Genomic DNA, 15,189 nt, shown 5'->3' with positions numbered 1-15,189 from the left:
ACCTTAGGTCAGTTAACTTCATATATCTAATATTTTTTTTTTCTCCACTATTAACTACAGTAGTCATGCTCAAGTGACTATGAACTGTACATCAGTTCCTGAGATGTACAACACTTCCACTTCCTTACCATAAGAGAATCAAAATATCAACTACCACAACACACTACTGTACATACTCACTCTCCAATACTTTTTGGTAGTGGCTGCTCTTTAAGGTTAAGGTCCATTTCCTTATCCTCTTCTTTATCCAGCCTAGTTCTCTGTCCCTTGAAAGATCTCAGTACCTTCTCCCACCATTTACTGCAGCACCGTAACTTGAAAAGAACAAAAATTTTGAGCCAGCGAATTACAATGTGGTTCTTGTAAGGACAAACATCAACCCTATGAGAAGACCATCTTATTGATGGGATGTGTTCATGCTGCAGGAGCCTGACTACCACCTTCTCTGAGGGAGTGTGCTGCCACATTGTATAAACCACAAACTAATGTATGAATACTGAGCTTTTGCAATACAAGAAATGTATGGTACAGTAGGATCGGCATATATCGCAAGAGTTAGTCTCTGGAGGCTAATAAATGAGACTAAACTTGACATAAAATGGCACAGTCTAAAGTTAGCAGAATATAAATTGCATTGATGGAATCTCTGCAAGGCAGCAGATAATTTGAATATAGACTTCATATATTTGGCACAAGAGATAAAAATTTTAGTCCTTTGTATTAAAATGTACTAATTATTACTAAAAATTTTGTCTATTGTGAACTATAGATGTTTATATTCAAATTAATCACCATCTTACAAGAATTCCAGCAATGTTAATTATATTCTCTTAAGTCAATTCATTGACATTTTATAAGAGAAAAACGTAAACCCCTTATATGACTGATACGTAAATAAATACCATTAGGTAACCTTGGCCAGCTGGTGCCAGCTGTTATAATACATCACCTCCAGTTCCAGCAAGATTGAATGTGGTTTTAGGCTTAAAGTTTTTATCTCATAAAATGTCAGACTAAAGTTAGCAGAATATAAATAGCATTGCTGGAATCCTAGCAAGAGAGCGAATAATTTGAATATAGACATCATATATTTTGCACAAGAGAAAAAAAATTCAACTCTTATTTTGAGGGAATTTGGGGATTTTTAGGAGTGTCTCTTACTTTCCAGGGTGTTTGGCTTCATGTGAGGTCCCAGGAACATAACCCCACGTAAGTTGAGTTTACTGTAAATAAATTTATCGCTATACTGTATATTGGAAAATTTTTGTAATTTTGGTAGCCGCGATATAAAAAACTCATTATATATAGTCGCTATATATCCCGATCCTACTGTACATTAAAAAAAAGAAAAATAAGTATGAGAGAAGGTATGGATATTTCTCATCTTGAACTCCTCTCACAACACTATACAGTACAGTACAGTATCTGTTGGGTAGTTCACAGTCCTTTCAAAATTATAGACAATTAATAAGAACCATCAGTACTTATGAGTTATATTTTGGGGCATGATTCATCATCAAAGATTTGTGGCCATTTTCCAAGCTTGTGGGATACCCTTAATTACCTTATGGCAGCTCTCCATGCTGCACAGTCTCTCTTATCAGGTTCTTAACTCTAATGTCATTTCTTAACACCTCTCCCCATGTCATTCTTGGCTTTCCTTCCCTCCACATTTAGGCTCATGCACCTTCTGACCCCATTGGTCTCATTCATTCTCTCCACAGGCCCAAACCACCAGTTTGCCTCTATGCAGAACTTTGCCAATACTGTACTCTCAATACCCAGCTGCCCTCTTAGCTCTAAACAGAGCCTCCTGTCTTTCAGTGTCACATTACACATCCACCTTAACATTCTCATTTCAGCTCACTCAAGTCTACTTATGTCATCTCTTTAACTGCCCATGTTTTACTACCATACAACATCACACTTCTCGCACCAGCTGCATACATTCTTCCTTTCACTCGGAGGGAAGGTCCTCATGCCGTCAATAAAGGCAATAATTCCCTAAACTTCCTCCAGCCACTTTTGACTCTTGCAACTCAGCAGCCTCCAGCACCCCCACTGATCATGTCACTCAGGAAACACAACTCATGAATACAGTTCAGGGGCATATCCCTAAAAGCCGAGTTTCTCCAGCCTTACTATGAACACATGGTTACGATACCAGAGTGCAGTACATTATACAGAATACTAAGTCAGCAACACCCTGAAGTCTGTCATCTGTTTCACTGCACCTCCTGTGTACCCACCTTCCACACTTGTTGCACATTACTGAGTTGCTACCAACACCTTTCTTACAAACAGCACATGACCATTTTCCACCACAGGTCCCTCACCCACACCATTTTGTTTTTGCCACATGCCACATTCACTCTCAGGCCCTATGCCTCCATTCCATCCTTTCATTTCTTAAAATTCTCCACTGCCTCTCCAATACCATCTGCTATCAGCACTAAGTCATCAGTATACAACAACTTCCAGAACAGACCAGTCCTAAATTCCTGTGATATTGCTTCCAGCACCATGTTAAACAGAAGGGGGCTTAAGACAAACCCCTGCTGGACCTCTACTTTCATCTCAAAATCCTAAACAGTTTCTCTCTCAGATGTATTTGAAACCATATAATGCCATAACCACTCAAGCAAGACACTCCTTGACCCCTAACTTTCTCATTGGCCACTTTACTCTTTCACCTGGCACACCAATTACTATATACCACACCTTGTTTTCATTAGAGAGCCAACTGGGTACATAACGCTTGCTGACGTCCTTCACTGTCAGGTTGGCGTTATATGCAGTGATGTATGCTGACGTTGCTGGCATACGTGCCTTGGGGGTGGAGAAGTGAATGTAATTATGTGTCAATAACGTAACTTAACAGAGTGTGTACGGGAGAATTATTCATCAAACTGATCATGTCAATCATCCTGAGTTTACATTCAGGCACTTTAAATCTGAATGTTAGTAATGAAGCCAGTTTATACAAAGCAATAATGAAACCTTGCATATAAAAAATGTAAACTGACTTTATTAAAAAATATGTAATTTGTAATCTTTTTTGTACAATTGAACTGACAAAGATATGTTAAAATTTCTTCACAGACTGCATTTTATTGTAGAAATAATGACTTATTTATAGTATCGTGGAGTTACCCATAAAACTCCTGTTGCCTCTTACCCTGATCCACGAACCCTGAGATTAAGACTCGTGAATCCGAAGAATTTATTGGCAGGACGATGCTTTGGGTTCAAAAGTCTGAATCTCAGAGTTTGTGGTTGAAGAGGAAAAGCAACAGAAGTTTTATGGGTGACTGTACATCTTATTATAGCCAGTGTAAATCTGCTCAATGACTTACCCCAATTTCTGCTGTACAGTGAATTTTCCTTCTTGTCACATCAACACACACCCACTTCTCCTCCTCTTCCACGTACACCTCCGCCCATTCCATCAACGGTTCATTTTTTTTTCTCTTGCCCTCTACCTTTCCATCGTTCTCATTTTCCTTCCTCTTATCTGTGCTCCCACTTCCTTCACTACTTTTCCTCTTGTCAGATCTTTGTCTTTGTGTACTCACTGACTGAGGACCTCTCTTCAGCTTCACTGGTGTAAGGTCAAAGTCACTATCATCATCATCATCATCATCACCACCACTTAGGGATTTCCTCTTCTTTATTTTCTTTTCTTTTCCCTTTGAATTCTTTATCTTGGAGCCCCTTTTCCCTTTAACATCCACATCAGAATCTGAAGATAACATTTTCCTACTTAATTTGTCTTTTTCTTCTTTATTATTTTTTTTATTTAATGTACTTTCAGGTGTTTGTGAACAAGAAGGTTCTGAGAATATGTTTGGCTTCTTCTCTGTTTTCTTTGGAGGTTTAATAAGTCTCTCAGCACTTGGTTTCCAACTCATTGGCTGGAGGGACAAGACCAAGCGCACATTCATCCCCAGAGCACGACACATTATAACAAACATAATCACAAACTCTCTGTTGGAGCAAACCTGTTTGGTCTCAAACCTCTTCACTAAGATATCCTTCTGGGAATGACTCCAGTAATCCTCCTCCATATCTTCAGGTTTAACGGCTATTTTCTTTGAAAACCAATTGACAAACTTTTCCAAGTACTTAAGATCCAGCCTCTTGGGAGGGTAAGCATTCTTGTCAGTAATAATGGAGAGGGCAGCAGCCAGGAGAGTGTCAGAGTTTAGTGTCATGTTAACATGTCGACCGTGAGCAAAGAGGCAGAGGAGATGAGCCTTGTGCATGTTCTCGTGAACTTCTTTGATGGATCGATTTACACTCTTCCGAAGGTAGTCTTCAATCTAGAGAATAAAATACATGTACATAGAAAAGTAGTATCAAATACTGTACTGTACAGAAAACTATGCAGGTGATACTGCTCATATCACAAATAGTGAAGAGGCGTTACAAAAAATTATAACCAGATTAGTGGAAAAGAATGAAGAATGTGGTTTAAGACTTAATGCTGTAAAGATGAAAGTAATACCTGTATATTGTTTGCAGTTTGGGAATAAATCCTAAAATAAAAATTATGGAAGGAAACAGGGAACTGAAACAAGTGGAAAATTTTGTGCATTTGAGATGTAACATTAGCTGTGATGGTAGATGTACAGAAGAAATCAAAACAAGAATAGGACAAGCAAAAACAGCATTTAATAATGTAAAAGACCGAATGAAAAGGGTCATTAACTTTAATTTGAGAAAAAGGCTGTTGAAAGGTTTTATATGGCAAGGCCTACTGTATGGGTCAGAAGCATGGACACCTTCAGCAGACACCAGGAAGAGGTTAGATGCCTTTGAAATGTAGTATTATAGGTGAATGTTAAGAATAAGTTACACTGACAGGAAAACAAATGAAGAAGTACAGTAAGACCTCACTTAGCGTCGTCCCGCTTAACGTTGTTTCGGTACTACGTCACTAAACTTTAGAGACCAAAAATTTGTTTAACGTCCAGGAGATTTGGCACAACTTCGGCGCATCACCTTCTCTCGCCTGGTCGCACTACTCTCTCTCGGCTCAGAACGCTACTCTCACTCGCATAATGTCACAGAGTCCCCAAGCGACGCCAAGCCAGTCTCTATTACTTCACATCATTCGTGTGTGCTTAAGTGCTTTTGCTCTCAAACTGTACTCAAACCATTCGATATGGCTTCCAAGTGCCCATCAAGTGCTAGTGTAGTGAAGAGGCAACGTAAGACCATTACTCTTGCTACGAAAATGGATGTATTAACCCGATTTGAAGAAGGGTAACGTGCTGTGGTCATAGCCGCTGTGCTTGGTCTAACCCCTACAACGGTGCGTACTATCCGGACCAACGCTGACAAGATTAAGGTTAGTGCTGGAAGTGGTACTACTCTCAGTGCAACTAAAACAACTTGTAATAGCTCCTGTCTTATAGGCAGAAGTGTTTATATAAACGGGTTAATTATATTAGACTTATATACTCTATCACCCTCTGTAACTTTCCACAAGCTATGAGGTAGCATGTTCAGAGCACGTGTTAAGGTGTGCACATGGGAAGTCACGTCACTTAGTGCTGAGCTAAGGCACTGAGTAGCCGGCTCTCTGGCCACCTTATGCGGGCAGTAGTTTGATATCCTTGACAAGAGGAAGACGTTATTGAGAGCCATCGTGGATGGTTCCGTCTTCCCTCGAGGGAGGACGTATATTACCGTTCTCCCTCGACGGGTATTACAGGCACTTTTACTCAACCCCTCATACCAACAGGACGTATTTTAGAAGAGCTATTTAACATAGCATCTGTCCTCATTTAACACTCTAGCTACAGTGATTAAGTTAAGGTGATATACACTTGGAGCTGTATACAGTATAATATATTTTCTTAATAAATAGAAGAAAGACAGTTGGGTTTCGCCATTAAAGAATAAAAAAAAGAGACATCCAATCACCAACCAATGATCAAAGAAATCAGTTCGTAGGTGGCAGCAAAGTGGCAACGGATAACAAAATTCCGGTTTATATACAGCTAGACCCCGACTTACGACTGCTTCGACTTACGACCGTCGGGACTTACGACCGCCGCAGTTGTGACCATTTTTTATTTTTTCAATTTTTTTTTCCCAAATGACGCACGCAATTTCTATACCGAAACATTTCCAGTTAATGTAGTCTCCATGTATAATTAGAAAATTATGGGGGCCTCATGTGCATTCAGCTGACTACATTAAAGGTAAGTGCTCAGTCACGCTGTATCCATTCCTCATTATTTATTACTTTTACTGTACTGTATTTCATTGTAGATTTTTTATTTAAATTTTTTTTTTATCTATGTCGGACTTACTATGACCATTCGGACTTACGACCTGGATTTGGGTCCCTAACCCCGTCGTAAGTCGGGGTCTAGCTGTATATATACAGTAATACCCCGTTTTACGCGTTTCTACATTTACGCGGTACCCCGCCAAAACCGGAATTCCGGCTTTACGCGGTGCATCTACTCATATACGCGGGAAGCGGCGTGGGCAGGGTGTGCACAAGGTCGCCCAGTCATCAAAACATTACCGAGTTCTTCACCCGCCACCCACCACAGCCAACCCCAGTCAGTGATAGTGAGGATATGGACTTTGAGGGGTTTGACAAAGAGGCCCTGCAAGCCTCTGTGGTGGATAGTGATACAAATGATACAGGTGAGGGCCAATAATCTGCCCTCTGCCTCGGAACCAACCCCCCATCCCCAGGTGCCCAGATCATCTTTTCTACTAATGTAAGTGTTAAAAAACCTAATATTATTGATATTTCTCTTAATTATTAATTGTGTGTGCATACCATCATAAAATTAAGAAGTTATTTTTACTACAACGTACGCATTGTGTCTGAAAAAGTGTTGTTCCATTTACGCGTTTCCCGCTTTACGCGGGCCTCCGTGGGTTCAATTGACCGCGTAAAGCGGGGTTATACTGTACATTCTACAGAACAAGCCATAAATGTTTAAAAAAAAAAAAAATTTGAAGTGTTATATTCTTCCAAAGTGTATTATAATATCCTGTAGTGAGACGTTATATGTCGAGTGATTTTTATTTTGTCATCCAAAGAGATGTACAAGTTTTTTTTCTCAATAACCATTAATGAGTTATTGATAGTTGCTGAATTATGGCAACAATCATGTGAGCTGAAGTGAACATTAGTTTCTGCAAATGATTCGTTCACTGTCATAGGGTGTGGCAGGATGTGACTACAGTTGTTGTGACTACTCATCAATCAACTTCCTGTCAACAAAATTCTTTCGTATGGCGTGAGTAACCCCCAGTTACCAGCAGCCCCCTAGTGATGATACATCTACGACCACGAGGGATGGTCTCAGCATTCTGAGGTATGGTGTGGTGAATGCACTAGTGTACCCAGTGAACTAAGACTCCTTGAGTTCACTGACAGGGAGCAGCAGTTTGCTGTACTCAGGATTTTCGTGGACATTGACCCAGTCACCGACCTTCGCATCAGCTGTGTCTCGTGGGAGTGACACGCGTAAGTCTAAGGGATTGCGGCAACAATTTCACATTTTCAAGAAATTCTAGAAAGGATTGTTCAATCAAGCCTACAAGGAGTTGGTATTTTTAGGTATACACTATACAGATACTCCTCGACTTACGACATACTCGACCTACAACCACCCGGACATACGACCGCCCCAGTCGTAAAAAAAAATAAATAAATAAAATTAAGTATTTTCGAGTCCCAACGTTAGTGATTGCGCTGTGTACTGACCAAATTTTCGTTTGTAATTACCTTTAAAATGGCTAGCAAGCGTAAAAGTGGGCGTTCTCGAGAGCTCTCGTGGTGCTGAGAGGAAAAAGAGACGCCCAGAAGTTTATGTAAATCTACCTAAAGATACAGTTGAAAATTTTTTACATTATTAAAATGTACAACGTACCAAAATTTTTATCTCTTGTGCAAAATATTATGACGTTTATATTCAAATTAATCACTATCTTATAAGAATTCCAGCAATGTAAAGTATAATTTCCCCAGTCACTTCTATGACATTTTTTAAGCAAAAAACAAAAACTCAATCGAAAGGACATAAATAAACAAATAAATACAGTATAGTCTGGATTTACGCGTTTGGTCATTTACGCGGTGCCTTGTCAGAATGAAATGTTTTAATTACGCTGTAAATTTCATAATTTTCGCGGGAAGCAGCGCGGGCAGGGTGCGCACAAGGTCGCCCAGTCATCAAAACATTACCGAGTTCTTCACCCGCCACCCACCACAGCCGCCCAAGTCAGTGATAGTGAGGATATGGACTTTGAGGGGTTTGACAAAGAGGCCCTGCAAGCCTCTGTGGTGGATAGCGATACAATTGATACAAGTGATACAGGTGAGGGCCAACAATTTGCCCTCTGCCTCGGAACCAAACCCCCATCCCCGTGTGCCCAGTCATCTTTTCTACTAACGTAAGTGTTAAAAAACCTAATACAGTAACCGACCACATATGGGGGGAAGGGGCCGACGGATAATCCAAAAGGTCGGTTTATAGTACATAAAGTCTACGGAAATAAAACATACATTTTCAAAATACCTTTCCCTAACCTACCTTATTTAATTCCCTCTATTCATTTTTGTTCATTTGTCATTCATATTTCAATAGAATTTGCTTTAAAACATTAACCACTTTATTAAATAAATATGAACCAGCACAGAAACCGTGAATAAAAAACGGAAAAGTCAAAGAACATATGTCATCACAAAAATTGTGACCAATTCCCAGGTTGCTGATCTGACTTTCTGCCTCATTTACACACAATTGCAGGGTCTCAATTGTTTCTCTTACTATTGACAACACAACATACATACAGGTACCCTACATTGTTTCTCACTCTTGATTTTGTTTTTCATTTTTGCATTTCTTTATGGTTCTTTATTACTATTATTATTATTATCATTATTAATATTCTCACATTATCGCCCCCAAGGCCCCAATGTGGGTCAGTGACCTGTGCCCGGATGGGCTAATCCCCGTAAAAAAAAAAAAAAAAAAAATTGGGGTTCGGGATTGACGGTTAATCCGAAAGTCGGTTAATCGAGGGTCGGTTAATCGAGGTTTTACTGTATTATTGATATTTCTCTTAAATATTAATTGTGTGCGCATACCATCATAAAATTAAGATGTTATTTTTACTACAACGTACGTACTGTGTCGGTAAAAGTATAGTTTGGGTGTCGGCCCAGTCTCTATTTCAATTAATCCCATATGTTCTGTTATTTCGTTTACGCGTTTCTCGTTTTACGCGGACCTCCAAGGGTTCAATTGACCGCGTAAATGCAGACTATACTGTACTTCACTAGACCTTCGGCACCAACTGTCAAACATGTCACTGTCACCTCCCCTTCCTCCCTCCCTTCCCCCCTCTAGGGTTTGGTGGTTTTAGGCTTACAGTTTTTATCTTATATAATATCACAGACTAAAGTTAGAGGAATATAATTTGCCTTGCTGGAATCCTTGCAAGACAGCGAATAATTTGAATATAAACGTCATTATTTTGCACAAGAGATAAAAATTTATCACCTGTAGTGACTTAAGAGTTCTAGTGTATATGTACGAATATATATATGCCTGTACTGTATAGTGATTTAAGGCCGATTTTGAGGAATTTTAAGAGTGCTTCTAACTTTATGCATTTTTTGGCTTTACTTTTTATGTACTTTTTCTGTGACTTGGAACCAATTGTGTTTGTTAATCGAGGGACCACTGTATTATTTTCACATTTTCGACTTACGACCAATTTGACTCACGACCTGGATTTGGGTCCCTAACCCCGTCGTAAGTCGAGGAGCAGCTGTATATATACCCACAGTAAGATTTTCTACAGCATACCATCACACGTTAGTCATCGAGTAGGCTATATTATATTATAGGTGTCTTACTTATTTTAATATATACAGTCTCTCCTCGACTTACGACACATTCGACTTATAACAACCCGGACATACGACCGCCATGGTCGTAAAAAATATTTTTCACATTACGTATTTTCGAGTCCCGAAACGTTTGGTCGTAATGTGACCATGTACGACAGCGTGGGCTGGGCCGCCTCGTGGTGTACAGCATCCATGCCGTACTACGCCGTAGTCCACTCAATTGATGTTTCGCGTTCGTTGCTGTCGTTAGTGATCGCACTGGGTACTGACAAATTTTTCGTTTGTAATTCCCTTTAAAATGGCTGGCAAGGGTAAAAGTGAGAGTTCTCGTGGTGCTGAGAAGAAAAAGAGACAGTTAATTACTTTTGAGATGAAAATTAAAATAATAATGCAATATGAAAATGGAAAAACGGTATCAACCATTTCACGCGACCATGGTTTCTCTCACTCGACGATATCAACAATTTTGAAGGACAAGGAACATATTCGTGAGGTAGTGAAAGGATCAGCACCTATAAAGGGAACAATAACAACGAAAAAAAGACAAGGTCCCATTCATGAGATGGAAGATCAGCTGCTAAAGCAAGAAGCCTTTTCGAAAGACTGAAAGAGCAGGCAGGAGATGAGTGCGACCAAAACTTCACAGCAAGTCATGGGTGGTTCCAAAGGTTTAAGAAATTTTACAGTTTGCACAGTGTAAAGGTGAGTAGAGAGGCAGCAAATGCTGATGTGGGTGCTGCCGAAGCTTTTAAGGAGCTAGATCGTGTCATCGTGGAGTGAAATTATTTGCCCGAGCAAATATTTAATGTGGATGAAACTGGCTTATTCTGGAAACGCATGCCAGAACGGACATACATCCACAAAGAGGCGAAAACCATGCCGGGATTCAAGGCATTCAAGGACCGAATCACACTTCTGTTGGGGCGGAATGTAGCTGGTTTCAAGGTAAAACCCTTCATGATACAGTAGTCCCTCGGTTAACGAAATTTCGGTTAACGAGTTACCTCCCATAAGATTCTTAAATTCGGTTAACGAGTTTCTTACGAGCCGACCTCAACAAGTTTTGGCTTGCACTGGGCGGTCAACCAGCTGTAGTATTAGTCCGCCAATACATTAATCGGTTCTAGGGCTTAAATTCCTTACTATTTTAGTACATATCAAGAAGTTTATACTATTCAATAATTTTAAAAGTTTAATATTAAATTTTTTAGTCATTTTAACAATTATTGAACATAATTGAAGGTGAAGGTAAAGTGACTAGTTTAATGTGCAGCATCCAGCCTCTTAACACAGCAAACAGGCGTTAGTCTCTCTCTGTTTTCACTGGAGGTAACATCTTGCTTGAGACTCTCTTCAACTAAATGCTTTTTTCTGTGTTTCCAAGCAAATTATTGGTCATTTTGAAATTTATTTTACATATTGACAATATATAGCACAGTGCAGTGTTATTTTAAAGAATATATTCTTTATTTACAACAAGTTTAACTTTGAAAAGCACGTGTTGACATTGTTTGAATCCAGCATGGGGCCTAAGAGATCAAGAAAAGCTATTTCAATCCAAACCAAGCAGGAAATCATAAAAAAACATGAACAAGGCATTAGAACAAATGCGCTATGCAAAGAATATGGCATGTCGACATCAACTGTGTCGACAATTCTTGCACAGAAAGACAAATTTAAAGAAGTGAAAGTGAGAGACAAATCTACAAGAGTGTTTAAAAGTAGATCCCTAATTGCAGAAACTGAGAGGTTACTTATCATCTGGATTAGGGAAAAACAGATGAAAGGTGATTCAGTTTCTACTGAATTCATTTGTGAAAGAGCCAGGGAGATTTACGAACATTTAAAGACTGCTCAACCTGGTTCTTCAGGCACAGAATTTGAAGATTTTCGGGCCAGCAAAGGCTGGTTCAAAAAATTTAAGAAAAGAAGTGACATTTTCAGTGTTGTTAGGCATGGTGAAGCTGCTAGTGCTGATAAGGAAGGGGCAGCAAAGTTTTTAGATGAATTTAAAAAACTGATGGAAGAAGAAAATTATCTTCAACAGCAAGTGTTCAATGTGGATGAAACTGGGCTGTTCTGGAAAAAGATGCCCAAAAGAAAATTCATCACCAAAGAAGTAGCCTCTTTACCTGGGCATAAACCCATGAAAGACCGTCTCACTCTATTGCTTGGTGCCAATGCTTCAGGAGATTTCCGACTGAAGCCTATACTTGTCTACCACTCTGAAAACCCCAGGGTGTTCAAGCAACAGAAAGTGGTAAGAACAAAGCTTGGAGTTTATTGGAAGTCCAACCGTAAGGCATGGGTGACAAGACAGCTCTTTAATGAATGGGCTGTTGATGTGTTTTGCCCTTCTATCAAGAGCTACCTAACCACCAATAAACTCCCTTTAAAGGCTCTTCTCCTCATGGATAATGCTCCTGGTCATGACCCTGACCTTGCCAGAAATTTGGAGTATCAATTTGACTTTGTGAAAGTGTTGTTTTTGCCTCCAAACACTACATCAATCATACAGCCAATGGACCAGAATGTGATCAGCAACTTCAAGAAGTTGTACATGAAGAAAATGTTTAGGAGGTGTCATCAGGCAACTTCCAATGATCCTGAACTAACACTGAAACATTTCTGGAAGACACAATTCAACATCCTGGAGGCTGTAAAATTGATTGTGTCATCATGGCAAGAAGTCTCCACTAGATCCCTCAATTCTTCATGGAAAGCACTGTGGCCATCAGTAGTCCATGATTTTGAGGGATTTGAGGAAGAAACAGAGTTGGACCAGGAGATTGTGTCCATTGGTCAGTCATTGGGCCTTGAAGTGGAGGAGGAGGATGTGGAAGAGCTTGTGATGTCTCATGAGGAGGAACTTACTCCTGATGACTTGAAGCAACTGGATGAGATGTTACAGGTAGAGGCTGACAGTGGTGAGGAGGAAATTGAAAGTGATGACCATATGTCAGCTAAACAGTTGAAAGATGTGATTTACTACTGGGAGAAGTTCAGGGAACTGGCTTCAAAGCACCCAGAAGTGGAAAAAACTGAACTAACTTTGTGTCATGTTGAGGACTCAGTGGTCTCCTTCTTTAAACATAAGTTAATGGTGAGGAGGACAGATGCCCCACAGACCACAATTGACACTTTCTTCAGTAAAAGGCAGAGGGAACAAGATGCTATCCCTCAGCCTTCCACTTCAAGAAGGAGAGAGGATGTTCATGGTGGAGAATCTGTCAGTCCAGAGGTTCCTGACATTTTCATGGAAGGTGACTCACCTTCCAAGAAGCAGTAAAATGCTTCTCCTCCACCTCCACTTCCTTCTCTTCTCCCTTCTCCTCCTCCACCTCCCACTTCAAATGCACATCATCATCATCATCCAGGAGCCTTCTACATACACACCTCAAAGTAAGTGAACTTTTCTACCATTTTTGTTGAATTTAGGCAATTTTCGGTAAGCTGGAACCAATTACCCAAAAACCCATTGAAACAATGGTTTCGGTTAAAGAGCAACCTGCTGGAACGGATTGTGCTCGTTAACCGAGGGACCACTGTATATCATTCAGAGAACCCAAGGGCTTTTAAAAATCTCAGCAAGCACACACTGCCAGTGTTATATCGCAGTAATAAGAAAGCATGGATGACCCTAGCACTGTTTGAGAATTGGTTCCTGAGTTGTTTCATTCCATGAGCCAAGGAGTATTGTCTGCAACAAGAGGTTGCGTTCAAGAATTATTAATTTTTGATAATGCTCCGGGACACCCACCACACCTGGACGACCTGCACTCTGATATTAAGGTAGTCCACCTTCCACCCAACACTACCTCTATCATCCAACCCATGGATCAAGGTGTTATTACTGCTTTTGAAGTGTATTATTTACGTACGACCTTCGCTCAGGCTGTTGCTGCTACTGAAGGTGAGAAAACGCTCAGAGAGTTTTGGAAGGACTAAAACATTTTGCAATGTACAAAGAACATAGCTGCAGCATGGAATGAGGTTACAGGTCAGTGCATGAATGGAATATGGAAGAAGGTCCTGAAAAGATATGTGAACAGTTTCAAAGGATTTAATGAAGATGAAGCAATTTATGAGATTAGTAACAAGATAGTGCAGATGGGTCAACAGATGGAGTTAGAAATTGAGAATGAAGATGTTGAGCAGTTGGTAAAAAGTATAGCAGAAGAGCCAAGTAACGAGGATCTTATTGAACTGGATGCACAGAAAATTGCGAAGAGAGACAAAATGTAGAAGAAGAACCCTGCAGCCCCCAAAAAGTTTTAAGTGAAACAAATGGCAGAGGGATTTCCTACTATTAATAAGGGGATGCAAATGTTTGAAGAAATGGATAAAAATGTTGAGCGTTTTGCAAAAGTTGACAGAATGGTCCAAGATGCATGTGCTTCCTACAGGGAGATTTACAATGAAAAGAAAAGGCAAACTGTGCAGTCTAAATTGGACATATATTTTAAGAAGTCCCCCACTGCTGTCTCCTCACGCCCCACCACTGCTGCCTCTTCACTCCCTAAAGATGATCCAATACCTTCAGCAAGCAAGTATGTTAGCCTGTCTGAAGAAAGCGAAATTGATGACCCACCAAGCCCTGTCTCCTCCTCTGCTTCATCCAATTAAAGTAGTCTCCATGTTTAATTAAAAAATTATTGAGGTAAGTGCACAGTAACACTTTATTCATTTTTCATTATTGATTACTTTTACTGTACTGTATTTCATTTTAGAATTTCCATGTATTATTTTCGCCTTTTTGACTTACGACCAATTCGACTTACGACCTGGTCGTCGGGACGGAACCCAGTCGTAAGTCGAGGAGAGACTGTACAGTGATCCCTCGGTTAACGAGATTTCGGTTAACGAGTTACCTTCCATAAGATTCTTAACTTCGGTTAACGAGCAATCCCTCGATTAACAAGTTTTTACGAGCCGACCTCAACAGTTTTTCGCTTGCATTTGGCGGTCCACCAGCTGTAGTATTAGTCTGCCAATACAGTAATCGGTTCTAGGGCTTAAATTCCTTACTATTTTAGTAAATATCAAGAAGTTTATACTATTCAATAATTTTAAAAGTTTAATATTAAATTTTTTAGTCATTTTAACAATTATTGAACATAATTGAAGTATAGGAAGCTAGTTTTTTGCACGCCATACAGCCTGTCAACACACCATACAGGCGTCAGTCTCTGTCTTTTCAGTGGAGGTAACATCTTGCTTGAGACTTTCTTCAACTAAACGCTTTTTTTCTGTGTTTCCAAGCAAATTATTGGTCAATTTGAAATTTATTT

At 39.8% G+C, this 15,189-nt stretch overlaps 1 protein-coding gene across 1 annotated transcript in view; it reads right to left on the bottom strand.

The window, feature by feature from the left end:
* Positions 1 to 4,348, bottom strand: part of LOC121874410 (DNA repair protein complementing XP-C cells homolog) — a 42,806-nt gene extending 38,458 nt beyond the window's left edge. Inside the window, exons 1-3 of the mRNA XM_042378540.1 lie at positions 3,357 to 4,348; positions 2,722 to 2,829; positions 181 to 314 (exon numbers count right to left, since the gene is read on the bottom strand). Of these exons, the coding sequence (XP_042234474.1) occupies positions 181 to 314; positions 2,722 to 2,829; positions 3,357 to 4,265 (1,151 nt within the window). The 5' untranslated portion in view covers positions 4,266 to 4,348. The remainder of the gene's footprint in view (positions 1 to 180; positions 315 to 2,721; positions 2,830 to 3,356) is intronic.
* Positions 4,349 to 15,189: the final 10,841 nt, after the last annotated feature.

This window comes from Homarus americanus, unplaced genomic scaffold (genome assembly GCF_018991925.1).
Source record: "Homarus americanus isolate GMGI-L3 unplaced genomic scaffold, GMGI_Hamer_2.0 scaffold39066, whole genome shotgun sequence".
In the NCBI taxonomy this organism is placed as follows: Eukaryota; Metazoa; Arthropoda; class Malacostraca; order Decapoda; family Nephropidae; genus Homarus; species Homarus americanus.
This window is presented reverse-complemented; position numbering and strand designations above follow the sequence as displayed.